Below are 26,714 nucleotides of genomic sequence, written 5' to 3' on the forward strand. Positions count from 1 at the left end.
TCCATGCACTTTTGTGCCAGTAGTCCCTTAACTTTCAGGGACATAAAGTGGTGAGTCTTGCATTCAAGAAGGGTAGTGTGAACCGAGTTCAAACTTTTCAGCACTTCCACGACAGAATTGCTTTCCCTTTTGATTTCTTGGATGTAAGTTTGGAATACACTCATGAGTGAATGCATGTGCCAGAGGTAAATCTCACTTAATTCATACTCAAAAAATGTCTCAAGCACGGTGGGTGGTTTGTCCTGTGACAGAAAGAATGACTTCAAGGCCAGAAACATCTGTATCAGCCTTGTAATGCCTGGAAATAATGACAGTCATCGTGTCTTGCTATGAGAAAGCAGCTTTCTGTATTCAACATCAACAAACTCACAGTACTCCTTCAGCCACTCAGTTCGGACAGTGTAGATATGAAAGTACTGGTAAATTTTAAAAATAATGTTCTCAATGTCAACGTTCATTCTTTCTGTTGCATGGTGAACACAGCTGTTCAAAATGTGTGCTGGGCAATCCACACCAATTAATGTTCTCTTCTGCAACAAGTTTTTTAAGTTTGCAAACACATTCTTTCCATCTTCATCACGCCGGACTCCTCCAAACATTGTATTGCAGTTGTCACCTGTAAATGCAATACACTTCTCGAACAAACCATTTTTTTCAAGCGTTTCTTTTATGTAATGAGCAATTGTGTCAGCAGTCTCATTAGGTGTGTTCTGGACCTTAATCAATTTTGACTGCAAACCGCCATTCTTCCAGTTGAAATACTGAATAATTACTGGAAATATTTTCACTGAACTGTGATTGCTTCCATCTGCAGCAACTCCACAGTAAGCTATGTCATTTTCTTCAAACGTTTTCAGAACAACATCAACAGAATGCAGTGCAAGCACAGAGATAATTGCTTCTGTCTTGGTTCTAGCACTTGAAAATTTCCATGCTACTTCAGAATCAGGGAATGTCTTCTTCAACAAGACAGATGTGCAATCCATTGATTTAACGCTATTATGATGCTTAACGGCATGAAATGCAAAAGCACCCTCTGCTGCAGTAACAGCAGCCTCTGATTTGCTGCCTGGTTTTACAAAATAATCTGTCAATTTTGTTGATGAGCTCTCTCCCCAAACTGCTTTTTTGTACTTGTCTGAGTCCATATGAGTTTGTAAATCATTAGCGCCTTTATTTTTCACAGAGACGTAAGTACCAGGTCTACATACCAAGCACTCAGCTTCCCATTGTTTTCTACCACTTCGAAAACACGGGAATTTCGTCTTTAGTTCTGCAGTGAATTTACACTTTAATTTTGGCATTGTGTTTGGGGGTAGTGAAATAAAATATCAGATAAAGAGCTCTTGAGGAAACACTACCGTGCACTCTACAAACTCAGAAAAGACACTGAAATTGTCGATGTTGCACTATCGCCACTATGGAAAAATGATCATACCTGTCTGGAACCATAGGGCTAGGTGCCAACTTTCCCCAGCGCCGGTGAGTGCTCGTGCCCCCCGCTCCCGGCCCTGCCCCAACTCCACCCCTTCCCCGCCCCTTCCGTGCCCCCATTCCAACCCCTTCCCCAAAGTCCCCGCCCCAACTCCGCCCCCTCCCTGCCCCATTGGACCCCTTCCCCAAATCCCCGCCCCAGACACGCCTCCTCCCCTGAGCTATTTCGCGGCGCAAGCGCTGGGAGCTAGGGGGGAAAAGCGGGCACTCTCTCGAGTGAGCAACATTCACTTTCTTTCTTAAATGATTGACATTCACTCTCTTTCTTGAATGATCAACTCTTCTTTGGGGAAAAATAATAATGGCAAAATCCTGGACATTTTTAGATATTTAAAAATTCCTCCCAGATGGCGATTTAAGAACCAAAAAGCCAGACATGTCCAGAAAATACGGATTTAGGGTAACCCTACCTAGGGGTGACAACAAAATAAATGATAACAATAACAGACAGACACAGGCCAGACCCAGTGCTATCCATTTTGCTAGGACCCAGGAGGTGCTGGGTGGAGCAATCCCCAGGGTCACTCAGCCTGACAGCAGGAGTGAATTGCAGTCGCGCCTGCAGTGTCTCTGTTGCGGTGCAACCCACCTTTTTTGGGAGACCCCAGGGCCTCGGCTGCTGCCGCTGAGGACCCCAGAGCCCTGGCTGCAGGCGGGGGAGGAACATTCCCGCTACTCCCTGAGAGACTCTCCCAATGCAAAAAGCAACAGAGGGTCCTGTGGCACCTTTGAGACTAACAGAAGTACTGGGAGCATAAGCTTTCGTGGGTAAGAACCTCACTTCTTCAGATGCAAGACATCTGCAAGTGAGGTTCTTACCCACGAAAGCTTATGCTCCCAGTACTTCTGTTAGTCTCAAAGGTGCCACAGGACCCTCTGTTGCTTTTTACAGATTCAGACTAACACGGCTACCCCTCTGATACTTGTCTCCCAATGCAGAGACCCCAGCCTGTCCCGTTCCCCCTTACTGGGACCCAGAGCCCTGCTCCCAGGCAGTGCCCCACATGGAGAGAAGGTGACACCTGTCCCCCTCCCCAGAAAGTGCTGCTCCTGGTGCAGCCTGTCTGCAGGGGCAGGGGGATGCCCCAGGTTGCTCCCAGCTGTGCTGGCTGCAATTCCCTGCATTGGCAGAGGAAAGTTGGCTGCCAACTCCCATTGTTTGCAGTGAGTGTGAGGGATTGGGGGTGGGACAGCGACAGGTGGGGAGCCAGAGGGGAGTGGGAGCCTGAAGGGGGATGAAGAGAGGGAGGGGGCTCTGAGAGTCAGAGGGCATTGAGGGGTGAACAGGGATGTGTGTGTGTGGGGGGGGGAACTTGGATGCAGGGGTGGGATGGGGCCATGGGGATGTGGGGCCGCAAAAAGGAAGCTGAGGGAATACCCAGGAATCAGGGGGCAGGGGGAGAATTCTGGAGCTCAGGGGAACAGAGCTGGAATAGAGGGAAACTCTGAGTGGGGGGATAAAAAGAAGGAAAAGGGGGGATGTGAGGAGAAAGGGCTGTGGGATGGCTGGAGGGAGAATATGAGAGCAAGCGGAGACCGTCTGGGGAAGGGAGAGCCAGAGAGTAGGAAAAGGGAGAGGGATGGTGAAAGATACAATGGCAGCTCCCCCAGCCCATGGGGTAGGAGAGGGAGAAGGGGCTGCCACACCTAGCAGCCAGTGGTGAATCTTTTCCCCCTAAAAATGGTCAAACAAGCATTGGGGGTGGGCAGGGGACTTCCCTCTAAGGGCTCAGACTGTACAAGGCAAATACTCCCCCTCTCCCACCACACACACACTGCTCACAATTTAGTCTTTGATTTTCTTAAGACAATCTAATTATTTGGGGGTCTGACTCCTGATGTTAAATGTTTGGGGTTGACAGAACTGAAGAGAGTCCTGCTCTGATTTCTGTGCAGGATTCTGCATCAAACCAGAGTCACTGTAAGCAACAGCAGGTAAGGAGTCTAAATGAAACTTATTTTGTTTGTTTTTTCTGTTCAGTTCGGGTTCAGTCAGTAAAACAAAATTAGGGTTCAGGTTCTGTTCCAGTTTAAGTACAAAATCCCAGTTTGAAGTGGTTCTCTGGTTCCAGTGTGAGACTAGATGGGCAAATGAGATCAGCACTGGCCTGACTGTCCCTGGGGCCTGCAAGGGCAGCACATGGAGGCTCCGTCATTAGCTGCCCCCAGTAGAGGGCTCTGGTAATTGCTAAGGCAGAGGAGGCTGGTATCAGTCTCTCCTTGTGCTCAGGATACTGCAACCCTAGAGTAGCTGGGCTTCCTGGGGTAGATGCTGCTGCCTCTGTTGTGATCTGGGAACATGGGCTTAGCAGCTGCTGCTGCCCAGCAGGGTCTGTGGTGGGATAGACCATCATTAATGCCCCCTCTATGTCCAGGCGAGGGGGGGACTTTCTCCTGTGACTGGAATCAGTGGTCTAGGTCTGCCCTGGGCTCTGCCACGACAAGCTCCTGAGCTGAAGACTCCAGGTGATGATAGAGAACTTGGAGAAAGTGCTGGGGACAGACAGAAAAGTAACTGCTCAAACGGCCCCTCCTCACCCCATCTCTGCTTCCAGCTCTCTGTGAGTCCCAGAGCTGCTGCCTCCGACACACCCAGGCCCACAATCCTGTTAGCAGTGACAGTAGTTATTGGAGAGGAAACACCCACAGGAATGGCAGGACAGTAACCAGCTCTTCCATGCAGAAAGGAGACAGGAGAGACTGAATGGAGCCGCAGGAGCAATAAGTGGGGAGGGAGGTTCCCGGCTCCCAGCCCTGCCCAGCTCCATTTCCTGCAGCACCCCGGGGCAGATTGACTTACTTGGGAAAAAGGTGAGGAGCAGAGAAAGTAAAAGCCAGTTCCTGCTTCTGCTTATTCTCCATGCTGCTGGGCGAATGTGCTGGCCTGGGGACAGTGTCAGGGGGGATCCACCGAAGTGGCTTCTTCGATTCTGCTCTTTTCTAGCATTTGGCTCAGAGACTGTGTTCGTATGGGGTTTAAAGTGTCTTGTGGGTTTGGTCCCTGTGGGAGGGGTCAGGTCTGTGTTGTAATAAGGTAACTGAGCGTTTTCCCAGCATGGCGGAATCTAGAGTGTCTGTCTGCAGGGAAAGAGCTTCGGGGGAATTGGGGTGTGAAATGGATTAACACTAATTCAGAAACTTCCCCAATTGTCCTCCTCACCCTGACAGGCTGCAGAATAATGACCCTGTTTTGCTCCAGATCATCTCTACTTCCTAGGGGACAGGGAAGGGGAATGGCTGTGCTGGAGCCATCTTAGGTAGGGGATGTTTTGGGGAGCTGCTGGGGAAGGTTGTTGTAGAGAGGGAGGGCCGGAAATACACAGAGTGAGCCAGGGACGGGGAGTGGCTGTGTTAAACATGCTGGGACATGCTCAGGCAAGGGGATGATTTATGAGCAGGTGTGTGTGTGTGTGTGTGTATATATGTATATATACATATATATCTTCTTACTATATGTTCCATTCTATGCATCTGATGAAATGGGTTCTAGCCCATGAAAGCTTATGCTCAAATAAATTTGTTAGTCTCTAAGGTGCCACAAGTACTCCTGTTCTTTTTGCGGATACAGACTAACATGGCTGCTACTCTGAAATGAATCTAATGGACATGCTAATTTATCCGCATCTCTCCAGCTTTCCTGGAGGCAGAAGCAGTGTATTATCCTATCTGCATTAATTCTCACTCACACACTGTGCACCTCCCTTCATATGACTAACTCCATGTCTGGGGAGGGCTCTGGGGTGTTCAGATATAGGTAGGGGTTTAACACCAGACCTGTGTGTGCCTCAGAAAGTCCCCCAGAACCCACAGATCCTGAGAACTCCTAGTGAGGGTGGGACAACTCCCCCTCCCCCAGACATCGGCCTCTCCCAAGGGGGCTCAGTGACCATGTTCTCATCATTTCAGATCCCACAACCCCCAAGAAAGTCATGGGGTCAGTTTAAACTCAAGATGGTGTCCTTTGTGACAAATACTCCACCAATCCTCAGTGCACTCTGATCATACCTGATTTCATCCCTGAGCAGGACTCCCATTCCCAAGCCTGATCTGATCGCCTGGCTGGAAGCAGGGAAAGAGCTGTGGATCCCGCATTTCCAAGCCTCTGAGGAAAGGAAGATCCCAAGAGGCAGCCACGCAGGTGAGGAGTCAGTGACACTGACACAAAAAGTATCAGCAAATGAAGGAAAAGTTTATAATCTCTAAGATGTGGTATGAGCCCCCTCAGTTCTGCCTCATCTCACTCAGGTCAGGCTGTGGTCAGCAGGTTTCATGACATCATGGGAGATATCGCTCATGGTTTCTCACCCACCCTGTTAGCTGCCAGGAGTTTTCTCCTCATCTTCACTTCCCTGTGAGTGTTTGGATGGGATGTGGACATAGAATCCAATTTTTCATTCTTCCAACGGTTATTGCGCTTTGTTTTCTCTCATTGCTATTCCCCTTTCTGTCCTTTTGACCAGTCCAGGCAATGACTCCTGCCTGGATTCTCTCTCTCCCTCAGAAGGTGATGAGACAATGAGTCTCAGATATCAGGAATGGCAATATACAAAAACCTGTAGGAGAACACTTCAACCTCCCTGGCCACACAATAGCAGATGTAAAGGTAGCCATCTTACAACAAAAAAACTTCAGGACCAGACTCCAAAGAGAAACTGCTGAGCTCCAGTTCATTTGCAAATTTGACACCATCAGATCAGGATTAAACAAAGACTGTGAATGGCTATCCAACTATAGAAGCAGTTTCTCCTCCCTTGGTGTTCACACCTCAACTGCTAGCAGAGCACCTCACCCTCCCTGATTGAACTAACCTCGTTATCTCCACACTGATTTATACCTGCCTCTAGAGATTTCCATTACTTACATCTGAAGACATGAGGTTCTTACCCACGAAAGCTTATGCTCCCAATACTTCTGTTAGTCTCTAAGGTGCCACAGGACCCTCTGTTGCTTTTTACAGATTCAGACTAACACGGCTACCCCTCTGATACGAGACAATGAGTGAGAACGAGGAGGCAAATCCACAGCAGGAAGATCCTGAGCAAGTGGAACTCCAGGTGACCTTTTGGAGAAGAGCTGAACATTTTTGTCCCCAGTGCTTGGAACAGAGAAAAGGCTGGAATAATTGGCACAGATCAGAGAGGAAGCTGGGAAACCGCACAAGGAAGAAAGTGGATGAATCAATTGAATGTAGTGAAGGAGGCAAGGATCCCAAAGAAACCGCAGCCCAACAGACAAATCACAAGGAAAATAAACCCTATAAATGCAGTGAGTGTGGGAAAAGCTACTGTCGGAATCTTATTAGTATTACCCATGGGGGAGAGACCCTATAAACATGGGGTAGAGACCCTATAAATGCTTGGATTGTGGGAAAAGCTTAAGTCAGAGCTCAAGTCTTAATACTCATTGGAGACTGCACATGGGAGAGAGACACTATAAATGCCTTGAGTGCAGGAAAAGCTTTAGTGACAGATCACAACTCATTACACATCAGAGAACCCACACGGGAGAGAAATGGAATAAATGCTTGGATGATGGGAAAAGCTTCAGTTCCAGCTCATACCTTGCCATATATTGGAGAATCCACATGGGACAGAATCTATAAATGCCTTGACAGCTGTGTACCCTCTAATTTTTCCCACACATGTGCGGAATTAATTTTATGTGCACCAATATGGAGGTGTTGTGTGACACATCACCTTCATATTAGTGCACAAAACGAAAGTCATGTGGCGGGGTGGGGTTGAGGGGTTCGGAGTGTGGGAGGGGGCTCAGGGCTAGGACAGATGGTTGAGGTGCGAGGGTGTGAGGGCTCCAGCTGGGGCTGTGGGCTCTGGGGTGTGGCCTGGGATGAAGGGCTCTGGGCTGGGGAAGAGGGTTAGAGTGCAGGGGGTGAGGGCTCCAGCTGGGGTGTGGGCTCTGGGGTGGGGTCAGGTATGAGGAATTTGGGGTACAGGGGGTGCTCTGGGGCTACAGTGGGGAGAGAGGACTCCCCCAGCTCTCTCTCCCCACAGCAGTACCTGGGCTGAGGGGGAAAGTGTCTCTCCCTGACTGTGGCAGGTCAGGCCTGGGCTGCATTCGGGCTGCCCCTCCCCTGGCCACGGCAGGTCCTGGCCGGGAGGGTTCCCTCAGTGCCATCACGGTGTTAAATAGGCTGCTGCACAGCTGCATGGCCGCGCAGCTTACACTGAACTTAGCATGACAGTGGAAAAAGTTTCATTCAAAGATCAAACCCTGCTTCACATCAGACAAACCACACAATGGAGAATACATAAATATTTGGATCGTGGCAAAAGCTTCAATAACCGCAGAAAGAGATACAGTCTGAGCTCACACATGACTCCCCATCTGATAATTCACACAAGAAAGAGCTTGAATGTGGGGGAAGCTTCATTTGTTGCTCACACGGCATCAAGCATTAGCAGATCCACCCAGGGAAGAGCCTCTCAGATGTCCTTAGCATGGAAAATGCTTCCATTGGAGCTAACATCACACTGGACATCAGAGACTCCTCCACACAGGAGAGAAATTCTCTCAGTGCCCTAACTAGGGCTGGCCACAGTGAAAACTCCATTTCCTAATTCCCACACACAGCAGTGACATTTGGCTCCCATGTATCCAGCTGCCCATCTCTGGGGGCAGGTTCCAGCAGACGCTGACCCGGAGATGATCAATGAGCCTGATTTTGCCTGGTCTAAGCAAATCGACGTCCTCCCTGCTGCAGGCCTGGCTGCTGAACTGATGGGCCTTTCTGCCTCCTGCTAACCTGCGGGGGAAGGGAGAATGAAACTCCTCCAGAAGCTTATTCAGCCTGGATGAATTTCCTCCCTCTCCCTTCCCTTCCAAGATGCGATGTCCCTTCCATGGAGACTAGGAGAGGGATACTTGGGCCAGGCTCGTCATTCACTCGGGACACCTGCCCCACCCCCCATTTTTCAGGAACCCCTGGATGGGCTCCCTCACTTACTTAGAGCTGGTCCCAGTAGGGTGAGTGTCCCTGGGGGCTAGCAGCTCTTCCCCTCTCTAAATCCCCTGAGGTGCTGGGTTCTGGGGGAGCAAATGTGAAGGGACCAGGAGGGATGGGTTTGGGGGAAGAAACTGGGGGATTAAATGGTTGGGTCTGGTGGATGTGGGAAAAAGTGGGTGCTGAGGAAATCAAGTGTTAGGGATCATGGGATAAGAAAGGAGAGTACAGGGAAGAGAGGTGCTGCCTCTTATCACTCACCCCCTCTGCCCCTTTTCCCTGCCCCCTCCGCATTCAGAAAGCACCACTAAGAGAGACTGATTTCCACACCGTCTTTTGTGGGAGGTGTAAAGGCTTCGAGATCCCACTTCTGCCTGCACAGCATCAGCTTCTGAGGGTCTGTCTGTGGTAGGAAAAGTGGTTGGGATTAGCTAGCAAATCTCCCCTGACCCTCCCCCACTTTTCCTAGTCTAGACTGACCCCAACCATTTTATATATTCTGATTCCCCCGATTAGCAGAGTGATTGTTAGAGTCATTGAGTTCCCCCTTTGGGGAGAGATTGTCTCATTCCCACATAGTCTCACATTGCTCCAGGTTATGCCAAAAACATTTATTTTTTGTACATTGACTCCCTTAGAGACCAGAATTAAATAGATTCTAAAATTGCTGGAGCAGAGATAGGAAAATGTGGTGTTTGGATTCTGTGTTTTTTGAGGGTGATTGGATGAGTTGGAGGGATTCCCTCCTCCCTCCTTCACTGTCATGCTCCACCCCAACACAGCAACCTGTGTCCGAGCCTTGGAGAGTTTATCGTCTTCCCATTCTACCCTCCACCTCCCAGCGTGGCACTTGCCACAATGTTCTTTACTCTCCATGCTTTGGAATCGCACTTTGATTTTTTTGATCCTGACACAGACTCCTGAGGGCTAGAGATGAAAGTGTCCCATACTTGGAGGGGGAATTCAAATGAACCCGAACGCTCTGTTTGAGCTTAAATCCCTGTTTCCATCTATTGGTAAAGTGTCTTCTGGCTTTTTCCAGCCAAGTCCAGAACATTTGTAGATAGATAGATTTTAGCTTTGGTTTGTTTTTGTTTCTTTTTTGCATTAGGACAATACTAAAACTTTTCTAAATGACACAACCAAATAATGAGGAGGTGCTGAGTACAGCAGATTTAGCCAGTTCAGAGGAAAACGGATACATTTGTTTTCCTTCTTTTGGGAGTTATGATTCTGTGGGTTTTCACTTTATGAACCTGAAAGTGTTTTGTAGCCCCATCTTGTAGTGTTGGCTTTTCTCTCTTCCTGAAGGCTGTTTGGTTACATAGTTTGATATTAGTTTAGTTTGATAGGATGTAGCCCAGTTTTATTGAGGACTTTACGAGACAAATGATCATTTGCCAGAAGAGTCTTTTTTATTTTATTTTAACCTTTCTTAACCCTTTGTCATGAGATTTTTGTGTATTTGAACAATGAAAATTATCAATATCTTTCAGCATGAATACCGAGGCTGAGTGCTAGATTAACACTCTGAGAGGCTGAGACTGAATGGGACATGGAGTTACTGCCTGATCCCTGCAGAGATGTGAGATGCAGTCAGGAGTGGGAGAGAGTGGGGAAACAGAGCTGGGAAACTGCAGACTTTTCTCTTGAGAGCCAGAGAGCTGATGCTGAGAACTGTGAACTTGCTGTGCCAATGCCAGAGAGAGACAGGAATTGCCCTGTGAGTGCTGGGTGAAGCCATCCCTGAAATCTAAAGGGCTACAAATTATGTCTCTAGATGAAATATGAGGGGAGGGGACAGCGTCTCCCGATTGTTGAGAGGACGAGGCTGGGCAGAGACAAGATGGAGAAGCCAACTAGTCTGAGCCAGCCTTGAATTGAGACTGACCCCCATCATAGAGGCCAGAGAGAGATGGGGAGCCTGACAGCCCAGCTGGTCATCCCCTCCCCATCTACCAGTGTCCTGCATGGGGATGACAAACAGTCTACCCCACTCACCCCACACTGTACCCCTCTAATCTCAGTTCCTTGGATTCCCTGCTCTCGGAGTGTTTGCTTTGTGCCTGGGTCCCAGCATCTCTCCTGGATTCTCTGCACTTTTCTACCAGTTTGTAACTGTTGCTCTGTTGCTGCTGTATGAGGGATTTGGGCGCAGCAATGTGCTGGGTTGGGGATGTAAAGTACCATGCTGAGCTGGGCTGGGGAAAGGAGTCTGTCCATCCTTTGGAATAATAAAGTAGAATTCAGTTTCTCACACTCCCAAGTGTAGTTTGTTTTGCATTAACTACCCAGCAGATTCAGAGTGGAGGTTAACAGTAAAAGCAATGCTAACATGGTCTGATACGGAAATACACAGTGACATTTCCCATACAATCTCACCTCTGCCCTATCATACCCTCAACTGCAGCCACTATACTCACAAATTTATATATGTATAATATGGCTAAAGTGATTCTGGTCTCTGAGCTGGGTTTCAGCCCAAGATCCCCACTCTCTCAACCTTACCACCTGGTTAATTCTAGCTGAGACCCATTTAAATCAATGGGGCTATAGGTAGTAGTAAAATTAAACCTGTAAATAAGGTCTTGCCACACTGGGAGTTTAGATTGGTAGGTTTGGAAGTCTCTCTCTGTTGATACTCGGCCTGTTCCTCATATCACACTTTCATCCAAATTCATTCTTGTCTCATTGCAACATAATTGTATCTCAGTTAATATCATGATTATTTGTAATACAGCAGCAGCTAGACATTCCACAGAAGACTACGGCCGTATTGTGCTAGGTACTGCTTATACATATCATGGGAGACAGCTCCTCAGGGAAAGAGTTTACAGTTTCAAAATGCAGATCAGCCAATGTAATGATTTTGTACATATCAGGAGCAATCCTGAAATCTATAGGGCTACGAGTGACGTCCCAATAGGAATGATGGGGGGAGGGGGCAGCATCTCTCAATTGCTGAGAGAATGAGGCTCTGCACTTCATTCACCTTCTGTTATGTCTAAAAACCAGATTGTTCTCCCCCAGAATTACAGCACTTACCCCTAGAGTGCAGAACACATTTTCTGAGCAAAGTCAATCTGTTCCTGGCTTTAGCAATAATCATTAACATTGGGTCTGTTCAGACATTTAGCACTGACTGTCAGACCCTGCCTTGTAGTGATACCATTCAAAGCCCTATACTATTCCAATTAAGGTATTTTAGTGCTTGTGGGTCCAGATTATATTAAACTGATTTTTAAAGCCCATTAGCTTTTGCGTAAGTTTTTCAAAAGCATCTTTCCCAAAATGACTTAGGGTTGTATTTTTTTAAGGTATTAGGTACCTGAGGATGCAGATAGGGGACTAGTGGGGTTACCAAAGCAGGTTAGGCACCAGGGGCTAGATGCACAAAAAGATTTAGGTTCCCAGCTGCTACTTTCACTTTAGGTACCTGAATCTGACATTTAGATGCCATCAATCCTCAACTGCCCCCCCACCCCTCCCCGCCACTCAGCTGTTGCCTAACTCTGATGGTGTCTAAAGATCCTAGGCACCTAAATTTCTGTCATTTAAATCATCCAAGAGCCTACAAATCTGGTACTGGGCATGCTCCCAGCTGCCTCAGGCTAGGTGCACAGATCCCTATTTCATACCTAAGCACCAGCACGTGCCTCACACTATGTTTTCCCTGGCCTGTCTCTCATGTGGCTGTCCCACTGCCCACTCTGGTTTGTCTCAGGCCTGGGCCCCATTACGGGTGGGGGGAGGCTAAATTTGGTGTTTCAACTCACATGGCACAATGCCACTGGCTCAATTTTGGCCCCAGATGCTCCCCTCCCTCCCCTTCTCGCAACCATGGTGGGACATTCGGGCCTATCCAGAGTGCTCAGAGCACCAGCCCCAAAACCAGACCAGCTGGTGCTTCATTGCCAAGATTCAGGGGCAGCATGGGGAGCTGCTCTCAGTGCCCACATGGGGGAGCCAGCCAGGAGAGGGGAACTGGCAGGGGGCAGAAATGGTGGGGTGTTGCCTATTACCCAGTGATGGGTTAATCCAGCCCTATCAATAATCAGAGGAACCTGATGGCAAAGCACTGACAGCTACATGGCCCGAGTTAGGGGAGCGGAGCTTGTAATTCTGGCCCAGGCAAGTGAGTCTGGTGTGGAGACAAGAGACCGTCTCTGACAAACTGCTCCCTGTGCCAGTCTGTGATCAGAGTGACTCACACACAGAGTCAGTGTTACCGAGAAACCTGTCTCCTGCTGCTCCCGATCCTGGGCAGCCTGTCTAGGACCAGGACCCCCATGTGTCCCTGTTAATACTGGGGACTCCATGGAACAATGCCCAATCTCCATGGAAATGCCCCTTCTCCCCTCATCCTGGGATCTTGACGTCTCCTTTCTGCTCATTGACACAGTGGCTTCTATGTATGATGCCCCCTTTATGCTGAGAGAAGCTGCCTGTGCCCAGGGGACATGGGACCCAGGAGGCAGGGTCTAGGGCAGGGGGACTGCAGTGCAATGCCTTGCTCGCTAGGACCCAGGAGAAGCTGGGATGCGGCTCTGGGAGCGATCGCTAGGGTCACTCAGGCTGGGCAGCAGGAAGTGAATCGCGCTTGCTGCAGTGACTGGGGCGTTGTGAGGAGCCCACGCTCCTTACAAGATCCCTGAGCCCCGGCCGCTGCTGCTGGGACCCCGGAGCCCTGGCTGCAGCCGGGAGAGGTGAATCTCGAGCAGTAACATTCCCGGTGCTCCCCAGGAGCCTCTCCCGGTGCAGAGACCCCAGCCTGGCCAGGACCCCCCTTTCCGGGCCCCAGCCCCTGCTCCCAGGGAGGGCACCGCTTGGAGGGAAGGTAAGAGAGACCTGCCCATCCCCGCAGGGAGCGGTGCCCCCTGGTGCCAACTTGGCTGCAGGGGGAGGGTTTGCCCCCAGGCTGCTCCCAGCGGAGCTGGCTGCGATTCCTGCCCCGTGCCCAGGAAAGCTGCCGCCAGCTCCCATTGTTTGCAGGGCGGGTGAAGCCAGCGCGCGCCCTGGGGAGGGCTGGGACAGCGACTCGTGGGAGGATAAAGGGGGGGTGGGAGCCGGAAGGGGCTGAAGAGGGGCAGGGGGTGTGTGGGCAGGAGGGGATTGAGGGATGAAATGGGATGTGTGAGGGGGTAGAAGGGGCTGAACAGGGATGCAGGGGGCGGAATGGGAGTAGGGGGGGCAGTGGTTGCGCTGCAGGGAGGATGAGGCAATGCCGGAGACTCGGGGTGCGGGAGGAGAATCCTGGGGCGGGAAGGAACAGGGCTGGGATAGAAGGAATATGTGGGGATGGGGGTGAGGCTGGAGGGAGAACGGCGGTGCAAGCGGAGGCTGAATGGGGAGAGCGGCTAGTGATAAAGGAGAGCGATCCTGAGAGATGGATCTCAATGGCAGCTCCCCCAGCACACAGGGCGGGGAGGGGGGGCTGCCCCGCCCAGCAGCCAGCGCGGGATTTTGTTTTTAGAGGAAATGGTCACGCTGGGGGGGGGGCCGCAGGGGACTAAGCCCTAAGGGCTCCAAAGCTATAAGGCAAATATCCCCACGGAACTTGCCCCCAACAGACACACGATTACATTATTTTCTTAAGCCAAACTCATGATTTCTGGGCTCTGGTTCCTGACTGGGACTGTCTGGAGTGGCAGGACGGACCAGGGCCTCTCTTGGATTTCTGAGCAGGATTCAGGGCTCAGAGTCACTGCCAGAACAGCAGGGGATAGATCCGAATGGGCGAATGAGATCACATCTGCCTGGCTGTCCCTGGGACTGCAGGAGGAGACCAGGGATACTCAGTCATTAGCTGCTGCCACCAGACAGAGAAGAGGCTAGTGTCTGCCTCTCTCTGGCCTAAAGAAGCTATGTTGACTGTTCTCCAGCATATAATGTTTATATATGTTTCTGATATTTCTGTTCTTTACTATACTTTCAACCAATTTGTTTGGTACTGAAGTTAGTTTTACTGGCCTGTAATTGCCAGGGTTGCCTCTGGAGATTATGTTAGCTATCGTCCAGTCTTCTGCTACAGATGCTGATTTTAGCAAAAGATTCATACCACAGTTAGTAGTTCTGCCATTTCATATTTAATACAGTGTTGCTGAAGCCATGTCAGTCCCAGTATATTAAAAATACAAGGTGGGTGAGATAATATCTTTTATTGGACCAATTTCTCCTTGAATGGTCCCTTGAAATATGTGTTACCTACTAATGCTAAACATTTTGTATTTGTTGTGACACTCTGAGTACATTTCCCAGACCTGAAGAAGAGCTCTATGTAGCTCAAATGCGTATCTCTTTCCCCAGCAGAAGTTGGTCCAGTAAAAGATATTACCTTGCCCACCGTGTCTCTCTCAAGACATCTAGACAGACTTATGTGTAGTTCTGGGGCGGAGCCGGTGGTCGTGGTACATGTAGGTACCAATGACATAGGGAAGGATAGGAGAGAGGTCCTGGATGCCAAATTCAGGTTGCTAGGTAAGAGATTGAAGTACAGGACCTCCATGGTAGTGTTCTCTGAAATTCTTCCAGTTCCATGCACAGGGCCAGGTAGACAGGCAAAACTACAGGGACTCAATGTGTGGATAAGACGATGGTTTAGGGAAGAGGGGTTTAGATTTATTAGGAAGTAAGGAACCTTTTGGGAAAGGGGGAACCTATACAGGAAGGATATGCGCCACCTAAACCAAAATAGAACCAGATTGCTGGCACTTACAATTAAAAAGGTCATAGAGCAGTTTTTAAACCAAGAGCTGGGGGAAAGCTGACAGGTGTGGAGGAGCACGTGGTTCAGACAGAGACATCCCTTAGGGGAGGATCTATTAATGGAGATTCCCTATGTCCTAGGAAGGAGGAGAGGATGGAGGATGATAAAATATGGGAAGGATCTGATGAGAAACAGTCAAATGGAAAAAAAAGGCCCATTCAATTACACCATGTCATGGCAGACAGCTAAAAAGTGACAATTGTTTTAAGTGCTTATGTGCAAATGCTAGAAGTCTAAATAATAAGATGAGTGAACTTGAGTGCCTGGTATTAAATGAGGATATTGATATAGGAGGTATCACAGAAACTTGATAGAATGAGGATAATCAATGAGACACAGTAATACAGGGTACAAAATATATCGGAAGATCAGAACAGGTTGTGTTGTGGGGGAGTGGCATTATATGTGAAAGAAAGCGTAGAATCAAATGAAATACAAATCTTAAATGAACCAAACTGTATTATAGAATCTAGTAATTCCATGCTTGAATAACAAGAATACAGTAGTAGGGACCGCCTGACCAGGATGGTGATAGCGTCTGTGAAATGCTCAGGGAGATGAGAGGCTACAAAAATAAAAAACTCAATAATAATGGGGGATTTCAACTATCCCCATATTGATTGGGTACATGTCACCTCAGGATGGGATGCAGAGATGAAGTTTCTTGACACCTTGAATAACTATTTCTTGGAGCAGCTAGTCCTGGAACCCACAAGAGGAGAGGCAATTCTTGATACAGTCCTCAGTGGAACAGAGGATCTGGTCCAAGAGGTGAATATAGTTGGACCGCCTAGTAATAGTGACCATAATATAATTAAATTTAACATCTCTGTGAGGGGGAAAACACCACAGCACCCCACGTGGTAGCATTTAATTTCAGAAAGGGGAACTATACAAAAAATGAGGAAGTTAGCTAAACAGAAATTAAAAGGTATGTGCCACAAGTCAAATCCCTGAAAGCTGCATTGACACTTTTTAAAGATACCATAATAGAGGCTCAACTTAAATGTGTACCCCAAATTAAAAAGACACAATAAAAAGTGCCACCATGGCTAAACAACAAAGTAAAAGAAGCGGTGAGAGGCAAAAAGACATCCTTTAAAAAGTGGAAGTTAAATCCTATTGAGGAAAATAGAAAGGAGCATAAACTCTGGCAAATGAAGTATAAACATATAATTAGGAAGGCCAAAAAAAAATACACAGGGTCAGGTAGGGAGGAGGATAGGGTCAGAAAAACCCACTGAGACTTGCTCAGGCTAAGGCCTGATTTATGAACAGGCTTATTGGGAGGCGAACATTCCCCCATTTCTGAAACAGGAACCGTCTCCTCAGCCCCACCCCCCTGGACAGGGCTGGGAAAACAGACCACAGTGCTGGAGCCTGAACCAACTAGGTAGAGACTGCGGGGAATACAAAGGGAGGGTGCTGGGATTCCTGTCTCTGTCCCCTGCCCAGAGCTCTGCTTCCTACATCAGCCTGTGCCTAGTAGGTTTGTGGTAAATGAGAAGACGCTGCCCTCCTCTGTCTGCTGGGAGGGACATGGAGCTCTCACTTTCTTGCCACTCCCTGAAGCTTCCTGGCTGCTCTGAGCAGGATGGGCAGGGCCGACTCCAGGGTTTTGGCTGCCCCAAGCAGCCAAAAAAAAAAAAAAAAAGCCGCGATCGCGATCTGCGGCAGCAATTCGGTGGGAGGTCCTTCGCTCTGAGCCGGAATGAGGGACCGTCTGTCGAATTGCTGCCGAATAGCTGGACGTGCCGCTCCTCTCCGGAGTGGCCGCCCCAACCACCTGCTTGACAAGCTGGTGCCTGGAGCCGGCCCTGAGGGTGGGGGTGAGATTCTGCTCCTCTGTTCCCCCCCCCCCCCCCCCCCCCCCACCCCCGGTGAGCTGGCTTGCTTGCTTCCTTCCTTTCTTCCTTCCCATGAATAGTGGGATTGTGGCTGTGTCAGCAGGTGCTGAGTAGGGAAAATTTGTTGTTTCAGATGCTGGTGACTTTCGAGGACGTGGCTGTGTATTTCACCGAGGGGCAGGGGGCCCTGCTGGACCCTGGTCAGAGAGCCCTGTACAGGGAAGTCATGGAGGAGAATTATGATAATGTGACCTCACTGGGTAAGGCTTTCCTGGCCTCTCTGTTATTAGAAGCCATGGGGTCTGCATTTCCAAATCTGTCAGGTGCATCTTTGGAGAGATAGACTGGAGGAAGGGCCAGCTCCAGGCACCAGTTGAGCAAGCTCGTGCTTGAGGTGGCAGATTCCAAGGGGCGGCATTCCGGCTGCCCTTTTTTTTTTTTTTTTTTTTTTTTTTTTTTCTTTTTCTTTTTCGTTTGCTGCTCTGGCCGCCCTGTAGGAGGCAGGCGGCGCAGTGGGAGGGGCCGCATGGCGAGCGCCCCGCTGAAGCCCTGGCTGCCCCACTTCTCTCTCTCCCCCCCGCTCCCTCCCGCCCCCCGATAGACCGGGCGTGCACTCCGCTGCATGTCTGCAGCACAGGGAGTCTTCCTGCATCCTGGCTTCGGCCGCCCTGCAGGGTTTTTTTTTTTCCCCCTGCTTTGCCGCTCCGGCCACCCCACAGGTGTTTTTTGTGTGTGTGTGCGCGTGTGTGCGCGCTTTACCACTCCGGCTGCCCTGCAGGTGTTTTTGGCCTTGGCTACGCTTGCGAGTTACAGCGCTGGAAAGGGTCCCCCAGCGCTGTAACTCACTCCCCGTCCACACTGGCAAGGCATTTGCAGCGCTGTATCTCCGTGGTTGCAGCGCTGCATGTACTCCACCTCTCCGAGAGGAATAGCAAGTATTGCGCTGCCACTGCAGCGCCAGTGTGGCCGCCCAATGCGCTGTGAATGGCCTCCAGAATTATTCGGCAGTATCCCACAATGCCTGTTCTAGCCACTCTGGTCATCCGTTCAAACGCTACTGCCCTGGCCTCAGGTAACCAATCATGTGACCCACCCATTACATTCCCCGGGAATTTTAAAAATCCCCTTCCTGTTTGCTCAGCCCAGCGTGGCGTGGAGTGCTATCAGCGAATCTTTCCAGGTGACTATGCCTCCACGCGCCAAGCGAGCCCCAGCATGGAGCAATGGCAAGTTGCTGGACCTCATCAGTGTTTGGGGGGAGGAAGCAGTACAGTCCCAGCTGCGCTCCAGCCGTAGGAATTACGATACCTTTGGAAAGGTATCAAAGGACATGATGGAAAGGGGCCATGACCGGGACGCCCTCCAGTGCAGAATTAAAGTGAAGGAGCTGCGGAGTGCCTACCGCAAAGCCCGCGACGCAAACGGCCACTCTGGTGCTCCCCCTGCGACCTGCCGATTCTACAAAGAGCTGGATGCAATACTTGGGGTTAACCCCACCTCCACTCCGAGCACCACCATGGACACTTCAGAGCCGGTGGGGGGGGAGGAAGAGGAGGAGGAGGAAAACGGGAGTGATGGTGGTGGGCCGGATGGAGACACCCTGGAATCCCTGGAGCCATGCAGCCAGGAGCTCTTCTCAAGCCAGGAGAAAGGTAGCCAGTCGCAGCGGCCGGTACTTGGTGAAGGAGAAACAAAAGAGCAGGTTCCCGGTAAGCGTTTTTTTTTTTTCGGGAAGGAATTTTTTCGGTGCGGGCTCTTTGGGAGAGGAGGATTAGGCATGCATGCCTAGATGCAGAATAGTGCATTAATGTGGTTTATCACATTGCGGTAATCGGCCTTGATAATCTCCTCGAATGTCTCATGCAGAATGTGTGCAATGTGCTTGTGCAGGTTTATCGGGAGAGCCACCGTGGTCCTTGTCCCAGCCAGGCTAACGTGTCCGTGCCACTGTGCCGCGAGGGGCGAGGGGACCATTGCTGCACACAGGCAAGCTGCATATGGGCCAGGGCGGAAGCCGCATTGCAGTAGAAGACCCTCCCTTGCTTCCCAGGTCACCCTCAGCAGCAAGATATCGTCCAGGACGAACTCCTGTGGAAAATGTTGGGACAGTGTTCAGTGTAGGTGCCCCCTGAAGCTGTTGGCTCTCCCCAAGGCACAGAAACCCAGAGGACAGTGCAGCCCTGAAACAATCAGTCCCCCTTACTCACCATTTTGAGGCTCCCGTGGAACATGTGTGCTCTGTTTCGGATGGGAAAATTATGCTATTGTGTAGACCCTGTGTTCTTGTCTACTCCTTAAGTGCGGGGGGAATCATTACTCTGTCAGGTATAAACAATGCTGCCTCTGTTAAATGTTGCATTTTGCCTATACAGCTGCATCAACCTTGAGACCTCAGCCATCCCTCTTATCGCCTGCTCAGAGACTGCAAAGACTCAGGAAGAGACCGCAAAAAAGCAAAGAAGACATGCTGCAAGAAGTGATGCAGCAATCTATTAAAGAGAATGAGAAAGCACAGAACTGGAGGGAGAGAGAAAGCAGGATCCGCCAGGAAAATGCAGCGCACCGGCAGCAAAGCACCGCGCACCAGCAGTAAAGCACTGATAGGCTCCTAAGCATCCTGGAGCGCCAAGCAGACGCTATCCAGGAGCTGGTAGCCATGCAGAAAGAGGAGCAGTACCGCAAACACAAACGCCACCCCACCGTACAGCCCTTATCCCAAAACTCTTTCCGTTGTGCCCCACTGTCACCTCCAACCCACTTTCCCCAACTTCCGTGTTCTTCACACCACCTGCTGCCTCCAACACCAGTATCTTCACCACCCAGCCCTGAAAACCACGACCCTTACCCTCTGCACTCAACCCCCATCACCATGCAGTATAGCTGTCCTGAAGTGCAGCACTCCCTGCACAGCACACCAGACAGGACATACCCGAATCTGCGATTGTACTGTTCCCCACTCCACCCCCTTGTTTCTTTTCAATAAATAATATATTTTTCTTTTCAATAAATGGATTTTTTGGCTTTGAAAACATTCTTTATTATTGCATAAAGTAAAAGACTCTTAGCCCAGGAAATAAACAGGCACTGCAAGTCTGCTTGTCTGCTTAGCAAACACTGATTCCTAAAGATTGGAACTACTGCGCTTCACATCCGTGCGGCGCACCAGATATCACTGCTGGGTTTCAGCCTCAAAGTGCTCCCTCAAGGCATCCCTAATCCTTGCAGCCCCGCACTGGGCCCCTGTAATAGCCCTGCTCTCTGGCTGTGCAAATTCAGCCTCCAGGTGTTGAACCTCAGAGGTCCATGCCTGAGTGAACTTTCACCCTTCCCTTCACAAATATTATGGAGGGCACAGCACGCGGATATAACCGCGGGGATGCTGTTTTCGGCCAAGTCCAGCTTCCCCTACAGAGATCGCCAGTGGGCCTTTAAACGGCCAAAGGCACACTCCACAGTCATTCAGCACCGGCTCAGGCTGTAGTTAAACCATTCCTTGCTGCTTTCAAGGCTCCCTGTGTAGGGTTTCATGAGCCACAGCATTAATGGGTAAGCGGGATCTCCAAGGATCACAATGGGCATTTCAACTTCCCCTACCGTGATCTTCCGCTCTGGGAAAAAAGTCCCGGCCTGCATCTTCCTGAACAGCCAAGTGTTCCGAAAGATGCGTGCGTCATGCACCTTTCCGGGCCAGCCTGTGTTAATGTCAATGAAACGCCCACGGTGATCCACAAGCACCTGGAGAACCATAGAGAAATACCCCTTCCGATTAATGTACCCGGATTCTAGGTGGGGTGGTGCCAGAATAGGAATGTGCGTACCATCTATCGCCCCTCCACAGTTAGGGAACGCCATTTGTGCAAAGCCATCCACTATTTCCTGCACGTTACCCAGAGTCACGGTTCTTCTGAGTAGGATGCGATTAATGGCCTTGCAAACTTGCATCAACACTATTCCAACGGTTGACTTTCCCACTCCAAACTGGTTTGTGACCGACCGGTAGCTGTCTGGAGTTGCCAGCTTCCAAATTGCAATAGCCACCCACTTCTCCACTGGCAGGGGAGCTCTCAATCTCGTGTCCTTGCGCTGCAGGGTCGGGGCAAGCTCCTGACACAGTCCTATGAAAGTGGCTTTTCTCATCCGAAAGTTGTGCAGTCACTGCTCGTCATCGCAGACTTCCATGACGATGTGATCCCACCACTCGGTGCTTGTTTCCCGAGCCCAAAAGTGGCGTTCCACGGTGCTGAGCGTGTCCGTGAATGCCACAAGCAATTTCATGTCGCACGCGTTACGCAGCTCGATATCATTGTCTGACTCCTCACCCTCACTCTCACTGTCACTTTGGATCTTAAGGAATAGTTCAACAGCCAAACGGGACGTGCTGGCGAGAGTCGTCAGCATACGCCTCAACAGTTCGGACTCCATTTCCCGCAGACAGATCACGCTGCACAGAAACCGTTGAAAGAAGGCGCCAAAGGTGGACGGAAACAAAGGGATTTCTGGGATGCGAAGCGATGCATCACGGGGCATTGGGACAGGACCCAGAATCCCCCGCACCTACGCCCCCTTCCCACAACCCACGGCGCCAGAATGGGAAAAGGTGCTCTGTGGGATAGCTGCCCATAATGCACGGCTCCCAATAGCGCTGCAATTGCTGCAAATGTGGCCACGACAGTGCACTGGGCAGCTGTCCATGTGGACAGACTGCAGTGCTTTCCCTACTCAGCTGCACGATGTCAGGTTTAACTCACAGCGCTGTACATCTGCAAGTGTATCCAAGGCTGTAGTGTGTCTGTGTGTGTGCTTTGCCACTCCGGCCGCCCCGCAGGTTTTTTTTTTTTCCTGCTTTGCTGCTCCGGCCACCCCGCAGGTGTTTTTTTTATGTGTGTGTGTGTGTGTGCTTTGCTGCTCCGGCCGCCCCACGGGTTTTCTTTTTTTCTTTTTTCCTGCTTTGCCACTCCGGCCACCCCGCAGGTGTTTTGTGTGTGTGTGTTTTTTTTTTTTTTTGCTTCGCCGCTCCGCGCTCCCCCCAACCCCGCAGTTTTTTTGGTTTTTTTTGCTTGGGGTGGCAAAAAAGCCAGAGCCGGCCCTGACTGGAGGTGAACCAACCCTATAATCCACAGCTGCTGTGTGAGAGAGACTTTCATCTCCTTACACCCTCCAATGAGATAGGGGTGTCAAAACCTAATGGACATTCTATCTCATCCCCACCCCTTCAGCTTTCAAGGGGCCAGAAGTCATGTATTGTTCTGTCTGTATTATTTCTAAGGCACACACAGAATCCCTGTGTGACTGGTTCCCCCTGGAGTGCCACCTGGAACTGGGGTACCACTGAGCCCTCTGACCCACAAGGCTTGGGCTCCCTCTCAAACTGTGCTTCTGTGACAAGCTGCAAACCCACTCCCAGTCCTACACTTCCACCAGCATCCACACAGGCAGGGACACACCCTGCTGCAGTTACATGCAGGCTCTCTGTCCAGCCCCTGCATGAACCAACAACAGGAATGCTACAACCAGGATAACTCCCAGCTCCCCAGGCATGCACCCCCTCTGGAGTATGAACCCAAAATTATACCATATTACGCTGCACAGGGTAAGGTCATAGAGTTCGCCTGCCCCCTCAGTGTGGGGAGGAAATGCAAGAAACTTGTGTTAAATCAAGCTAAGATTTTTTTCCCCAGACACTTCACTTAAAGGCACACTCGGTTTAGATTAAAACATAAAACCAGTGTATTAGCTACAAAAGATAGACTTTAAGTGATTATAAGTGATAGCAAACAGATCAAAGCAGGTTACCTAGCAAATAAACAAAACACAAACTAAGCTTACATTGGATATGTTAGCAGATTCTCACCCTAACTGATGGTACAGGCAGACTTATAGATTCTTAAGGCACAAGCTGTGATAGCTTTACAGCTTGGGTTTCTCAGGTCTTTATACACAGGCTAGAAATCCCTTCAGCCTGGATCCAGCACTTCCCCCAGTTCAGTCTTTGTTCCTCAGGTGTTTCCAGGAGTCTTCTTGTATGGGGAGTGAAGAACAACAGATGAATTCACTCCCTGCCTTGGATAGCTTTAGCATGCGGTGGGAACCCTTTGTTTCAAAACTTGGTTCCCAGACTGGTTTGTGGAAAAATACTGACATCCCAAAATGGAGTCCAGAGACAAGTGGTCTGGTCACATGTCCTTGTAGAGTTATAGCAGCCACTGCTAATTGACTGGCCAAAACGCCCACAGAAAGCTTAAGCTATTCCACAGTCCATTGTCTTTGCTGATGGACCATCAGCCCCGTCTGGCTTCTTCATTGTTGTACCTGAAAGGCTGGCTGTGGGTGTTTTCCAGAGTAAGCCCATTTGAATTACAGATCCTGAGGCAATAATCATAACTTTAGATACAAAAATTATACTTGCATACAAATTGGATATTCATATTCAGCAAATCATAACTTTTCCAATAACATCTTACATGACCCGTCTTGCAAAAAAGGAATAATAATTACGCTATAATTATCTTATAATAATATCGCTATGAAGAATATGCGGTGCAGTGTCACATCCTGTTCACCTCCCTTCTTGGGACTAGCTCCAGCCATGAGGAGGGGTCTGGGCTTTGCAGGTTTAGAAATAGACAGGGGTTTAACTCCAGAGTTGTGTGTGTGTCAGCAAGGCCCCCAGAGTGCACAGATCCTGCAAACTCCTAGTGAGGGTGTAACAATTCCTCTCACCTCCCCAGACATCTGCCTTTCCCAAGGGGGCTCAGTGACCACATTCCCATCCTCTTGGATTCCATGTTCCCCCAGCATAGCACAGGCACAGGTTCAACTCCAGGAATGTCCTTTGTGACAAATACTCTACCAATCTTCCATGCACCCTGATCTTGTCTCTTTTCACCCCCGAGCAGGATTTCCCATTCCCAAACCTGACCTGATCACCCGGCTGGAACGATGGGAAGAGCCATGGGTATCCGATCTCCAGGCCTGCCAGGAAAGGGAGATTCTGAGAGATACCCACATAGGTAAGGAGTTGGTAAAACTGATACTGAAACCATCTGGCGATTGAGGGAAAACATTGAGAATCCCAAAAATGTGGTGTCAGCAGGCACCTCAGTTCTGCCTCATCTCACCCAGGTCAGGGCTGTAGTCAGTATATATCATTCATGGCTTTCCACCCATCCTGCCAGCTGCAGGCGTTTCCTTCCCTGTGAGTGTTTGGATGGGATGTGGAGGCAGAATCCAATTGTACATTCTTTGAAAATTTATTGTGTTGGATTTTCCCTTTGTGCTGTTCCTCTTTCTCCCCACCACAGACAATGACTTCTGCCTGGATTGTCTGTCTCTCTCCCAGCAGGTGATAAGCGAGAGAGTGAGAAAGAGGAGGATCATCAATATCAGGAATTTCCTGGGAAAGTGGAACCACAGAGGACCTTTGGGAGAAGAGCTTTAGGGAATTTCTCTCAGTGCTTGGAACAAGGAAAAGCCTCTGGAAATCAGCACTTGTCAGAGAGGCTATTCAGAAACCAGCCTACCAAGAAAGTGGCTAAATCTATTAAATATGTGGGAGGATGCAAGGATCCTGAGGAAACCACAGCCCAGCAGACAAATCACAAGAAAGAGAAACCCAACCAGTACCTCAAATGTGGGAAACAATTCATTCTGAGATCACGCCTTCTTACACATCAGACAATCCATATGGGAGAGAAACCCCATAAATGCTTTGAGTGCGGGAAGAGCTTTAGCCACAGCTCATACCTCACTGCACACTGGAGGACCCACACTGGAGAGAGACCTTATATATGCTTGGACTGTGGGAAAAGCTTCAGTAACAGCTCAAATCTCACTAAACATCGGAGAATCCACACGGGAGAAAGACCATATAAATGCCCAGACTGTGGGAAATGTTTCATTCAGAAGTCAACCCTTGTTACACATCAGACAATCCACACTGGAGAAAAACCCCATAAGTGCTTAGACTGTGGGAAAAGCTTTAGCCACAGCTCATACCTCATTAGGCATTGGGGGACCCACTTGGGAGAGAGACCCTATAAATGTCTCGAGTGTGGGAAAAGTTTCATTCGGAACTCGCACCTTATTAGACATCAGAGAATTCATACTGGAGATAAACTTCATCAATGCCTCCACTGTAGGAAAAGTTTCATTGAGAGACCAAACCTTATTAGACATCAGACAATCCACACAGGAGAGAGCCCCCATAGGTGCTTGGAGTGTGGGAAAAGTTTCACACAGAGATCAGCTCTTGTTACACATCAAGCAATCCACACAGGAGAGAGACCTCATAAGTGCTTGGACTGTGGAAAAAGTTTCATTCAGAGAACAAACCTTATTTCACATCAGACAATACACACAGGAGAGAAACCTCATAAATGCTTGGATTGTGGGAAAAGTTTTGCTCACAATTCAGGCCTTATTGTGCATCAGAGAATCCACACAGCAGAGAAGCCCTATAAATGTTTGGACTGTGGAAAAAGTTTCAGTCACAAATCAAATCTTACTAAACATCAGAGAATCCACACGGGAGAAAGGCCATATAAATGCCTGGACTGTGGGAAATGTTTCATTCAGAAATCAAGCCTTGTTACACATCAGACAACCCACACTGGAGAGAGACCCCATAAGTGCTTGGACTGTGGGAAAAACTTTAGCCACAGCTCATACCTCACTAGACATTGGAGGACACACACGGAGGAGAGACCCTATAAATGCCTTGAGTGTGGGAAAAGTTTCATTCAGAGTTCACACCTTATTAGACACCAGAAAATTCATACTGGAGATAAACCTGATAAATGCCTCCACTGTGGGAAATGTTTCACTGAGAGAACAGACCTTATTAGACATCAGGCAAGCCACACAGGAGAGACCCCCCATAAATGCTTGGAGTGTGGGAAAAGTTTCAATCAGCGATCAAACCTTATTATACATCAGAGAATCCACACAGGTTATACCCTTCATAAATGCCTTGACTGTGGGAAAAGCTTCAGTAGGCGCTCAGAACTTACTAAACATCAGAGAATCCACAAGGGTGAGACCCTAGAAATAGCTTAAAGAACAGGAGTACTTGTGGCACCTTAGAGACTAACAATTTTATTTGAGCATAAGCTTTCATGGGCTACAGCCCACTTCATCGGATGCACAGTAAGGAGATATATATATATACACATACAGAGAACATGAAAAGGTGGGAATTGCCATACCAACTCTAAGAGGCTAATTAATTAAGATGAGCAATTATTAGCAGGGGGGAAAAAAACTTTTGTAGTGATAATCAGGATGGCCCATTTCAGGCAGTTTGACAGGAAGGTGTGAGGATACTTAACATGGGGAAATATATTCAATGTGTGTGATGGCTCAGCCATTCCCAGTCTCTATTCAAGCCTAAATTGATGGTATCTAGTTTGCATATTAATTCAAGTTCAGCAGTTTCTCGTTGGAGTCTGTTTTTGAAGCTTTTCTGTTGCAAGATTGCCACCTTAAGTCTCTTACTGAGTGACAGCTTGACTGTGGGAAAAGATTCAACCTGAGTTCACATATCAGTGATCCACACAACAGAGAGACCTTGAAAGTGGGGGGAAATTGTGGGGGAAATTGGTTGCTCCAATAGTATCAGGCATCAGCAAATCCACACAGGGAAGAAACC

General features: G+C 49.2%; 1 protein-coding gene across 3 annotated transcripts; it reads left to right on the forward strand.

Annotated features, from left to right (window-relative positions):
- The first annotated feature begins 13,018 nt into the window (after positions 1-13,018).
- Positions 13,019-26,229, forward strand: LOC117887142 (zinc finger protein 665-like). 3 transcript variants are annotated; one of them, XM_034789420.1, is made up of 4 exons: positions 13,019-13,292; positions 17,202-17,328; positions 23,965-24,078; positions 24,408-26,229. In XM_034789420.1, exons 2-4 carry the CDS (start codon positions 17,202-17,204, stop codon positions 26,120-26,122), a joined length of 1,956 nt encoding a protein of 651 aa, XP_034645311.1. In that variant the 5' UTR covers positions 13,019-13,292; the 3' UTR covers positions 26,123-26,229. The 3 variants fall into 3 exon arrangements, with proteins under 3 accessions (XP_034645311.1, XP_034645313.1, XP_034645312.1); XM_034789422.1 differs by having other exon boundaries at positions 24,411-26,229; XM_034789421.1 differs by having other exon boundaries at positions 13,019-13,161.
- Positions 26,230-26,714: the final 485 nt, after the last annotated feature.

The sequence above is a fragment of the Trachemys scripta genome, chromosome 14 (genome assembly GCF_013100865.1).
Source record: "Trachemys scripta elegans isolate TJP31775 chromosome 14, CAS_Tse_1.0, whole genome shotgun sequence".
NCBI classification, from domain to species: Eukaryota; Metazoa; Chordata; order Testudines; family Emydidae; genus Trachemys; species Trachemys scripta.

Coding starts and splice junctions, on each gene's coding strand:
- LOC117887142 (XM_034789420.1), top strand. CDS start 17,202: ATGCTGGTGACTTTCGAGGACGTGGCTGTGTATTTCACCGAGGGGCAG. Junction 17,329..23,964: donor TGATAATGTGACCTCACTGG/GTAAGGCTTTCC, acceptor ACCCCCGAGCAG/GATTTCCCATTCCCAAACCT. Junction 24,079..24,407: donor TCTGAGAGATACCCACATAG/GTAAGGAGTTGG, acceptor TCTCTCTCCCAG/CAGGTGATAAGCGAGAGAGT.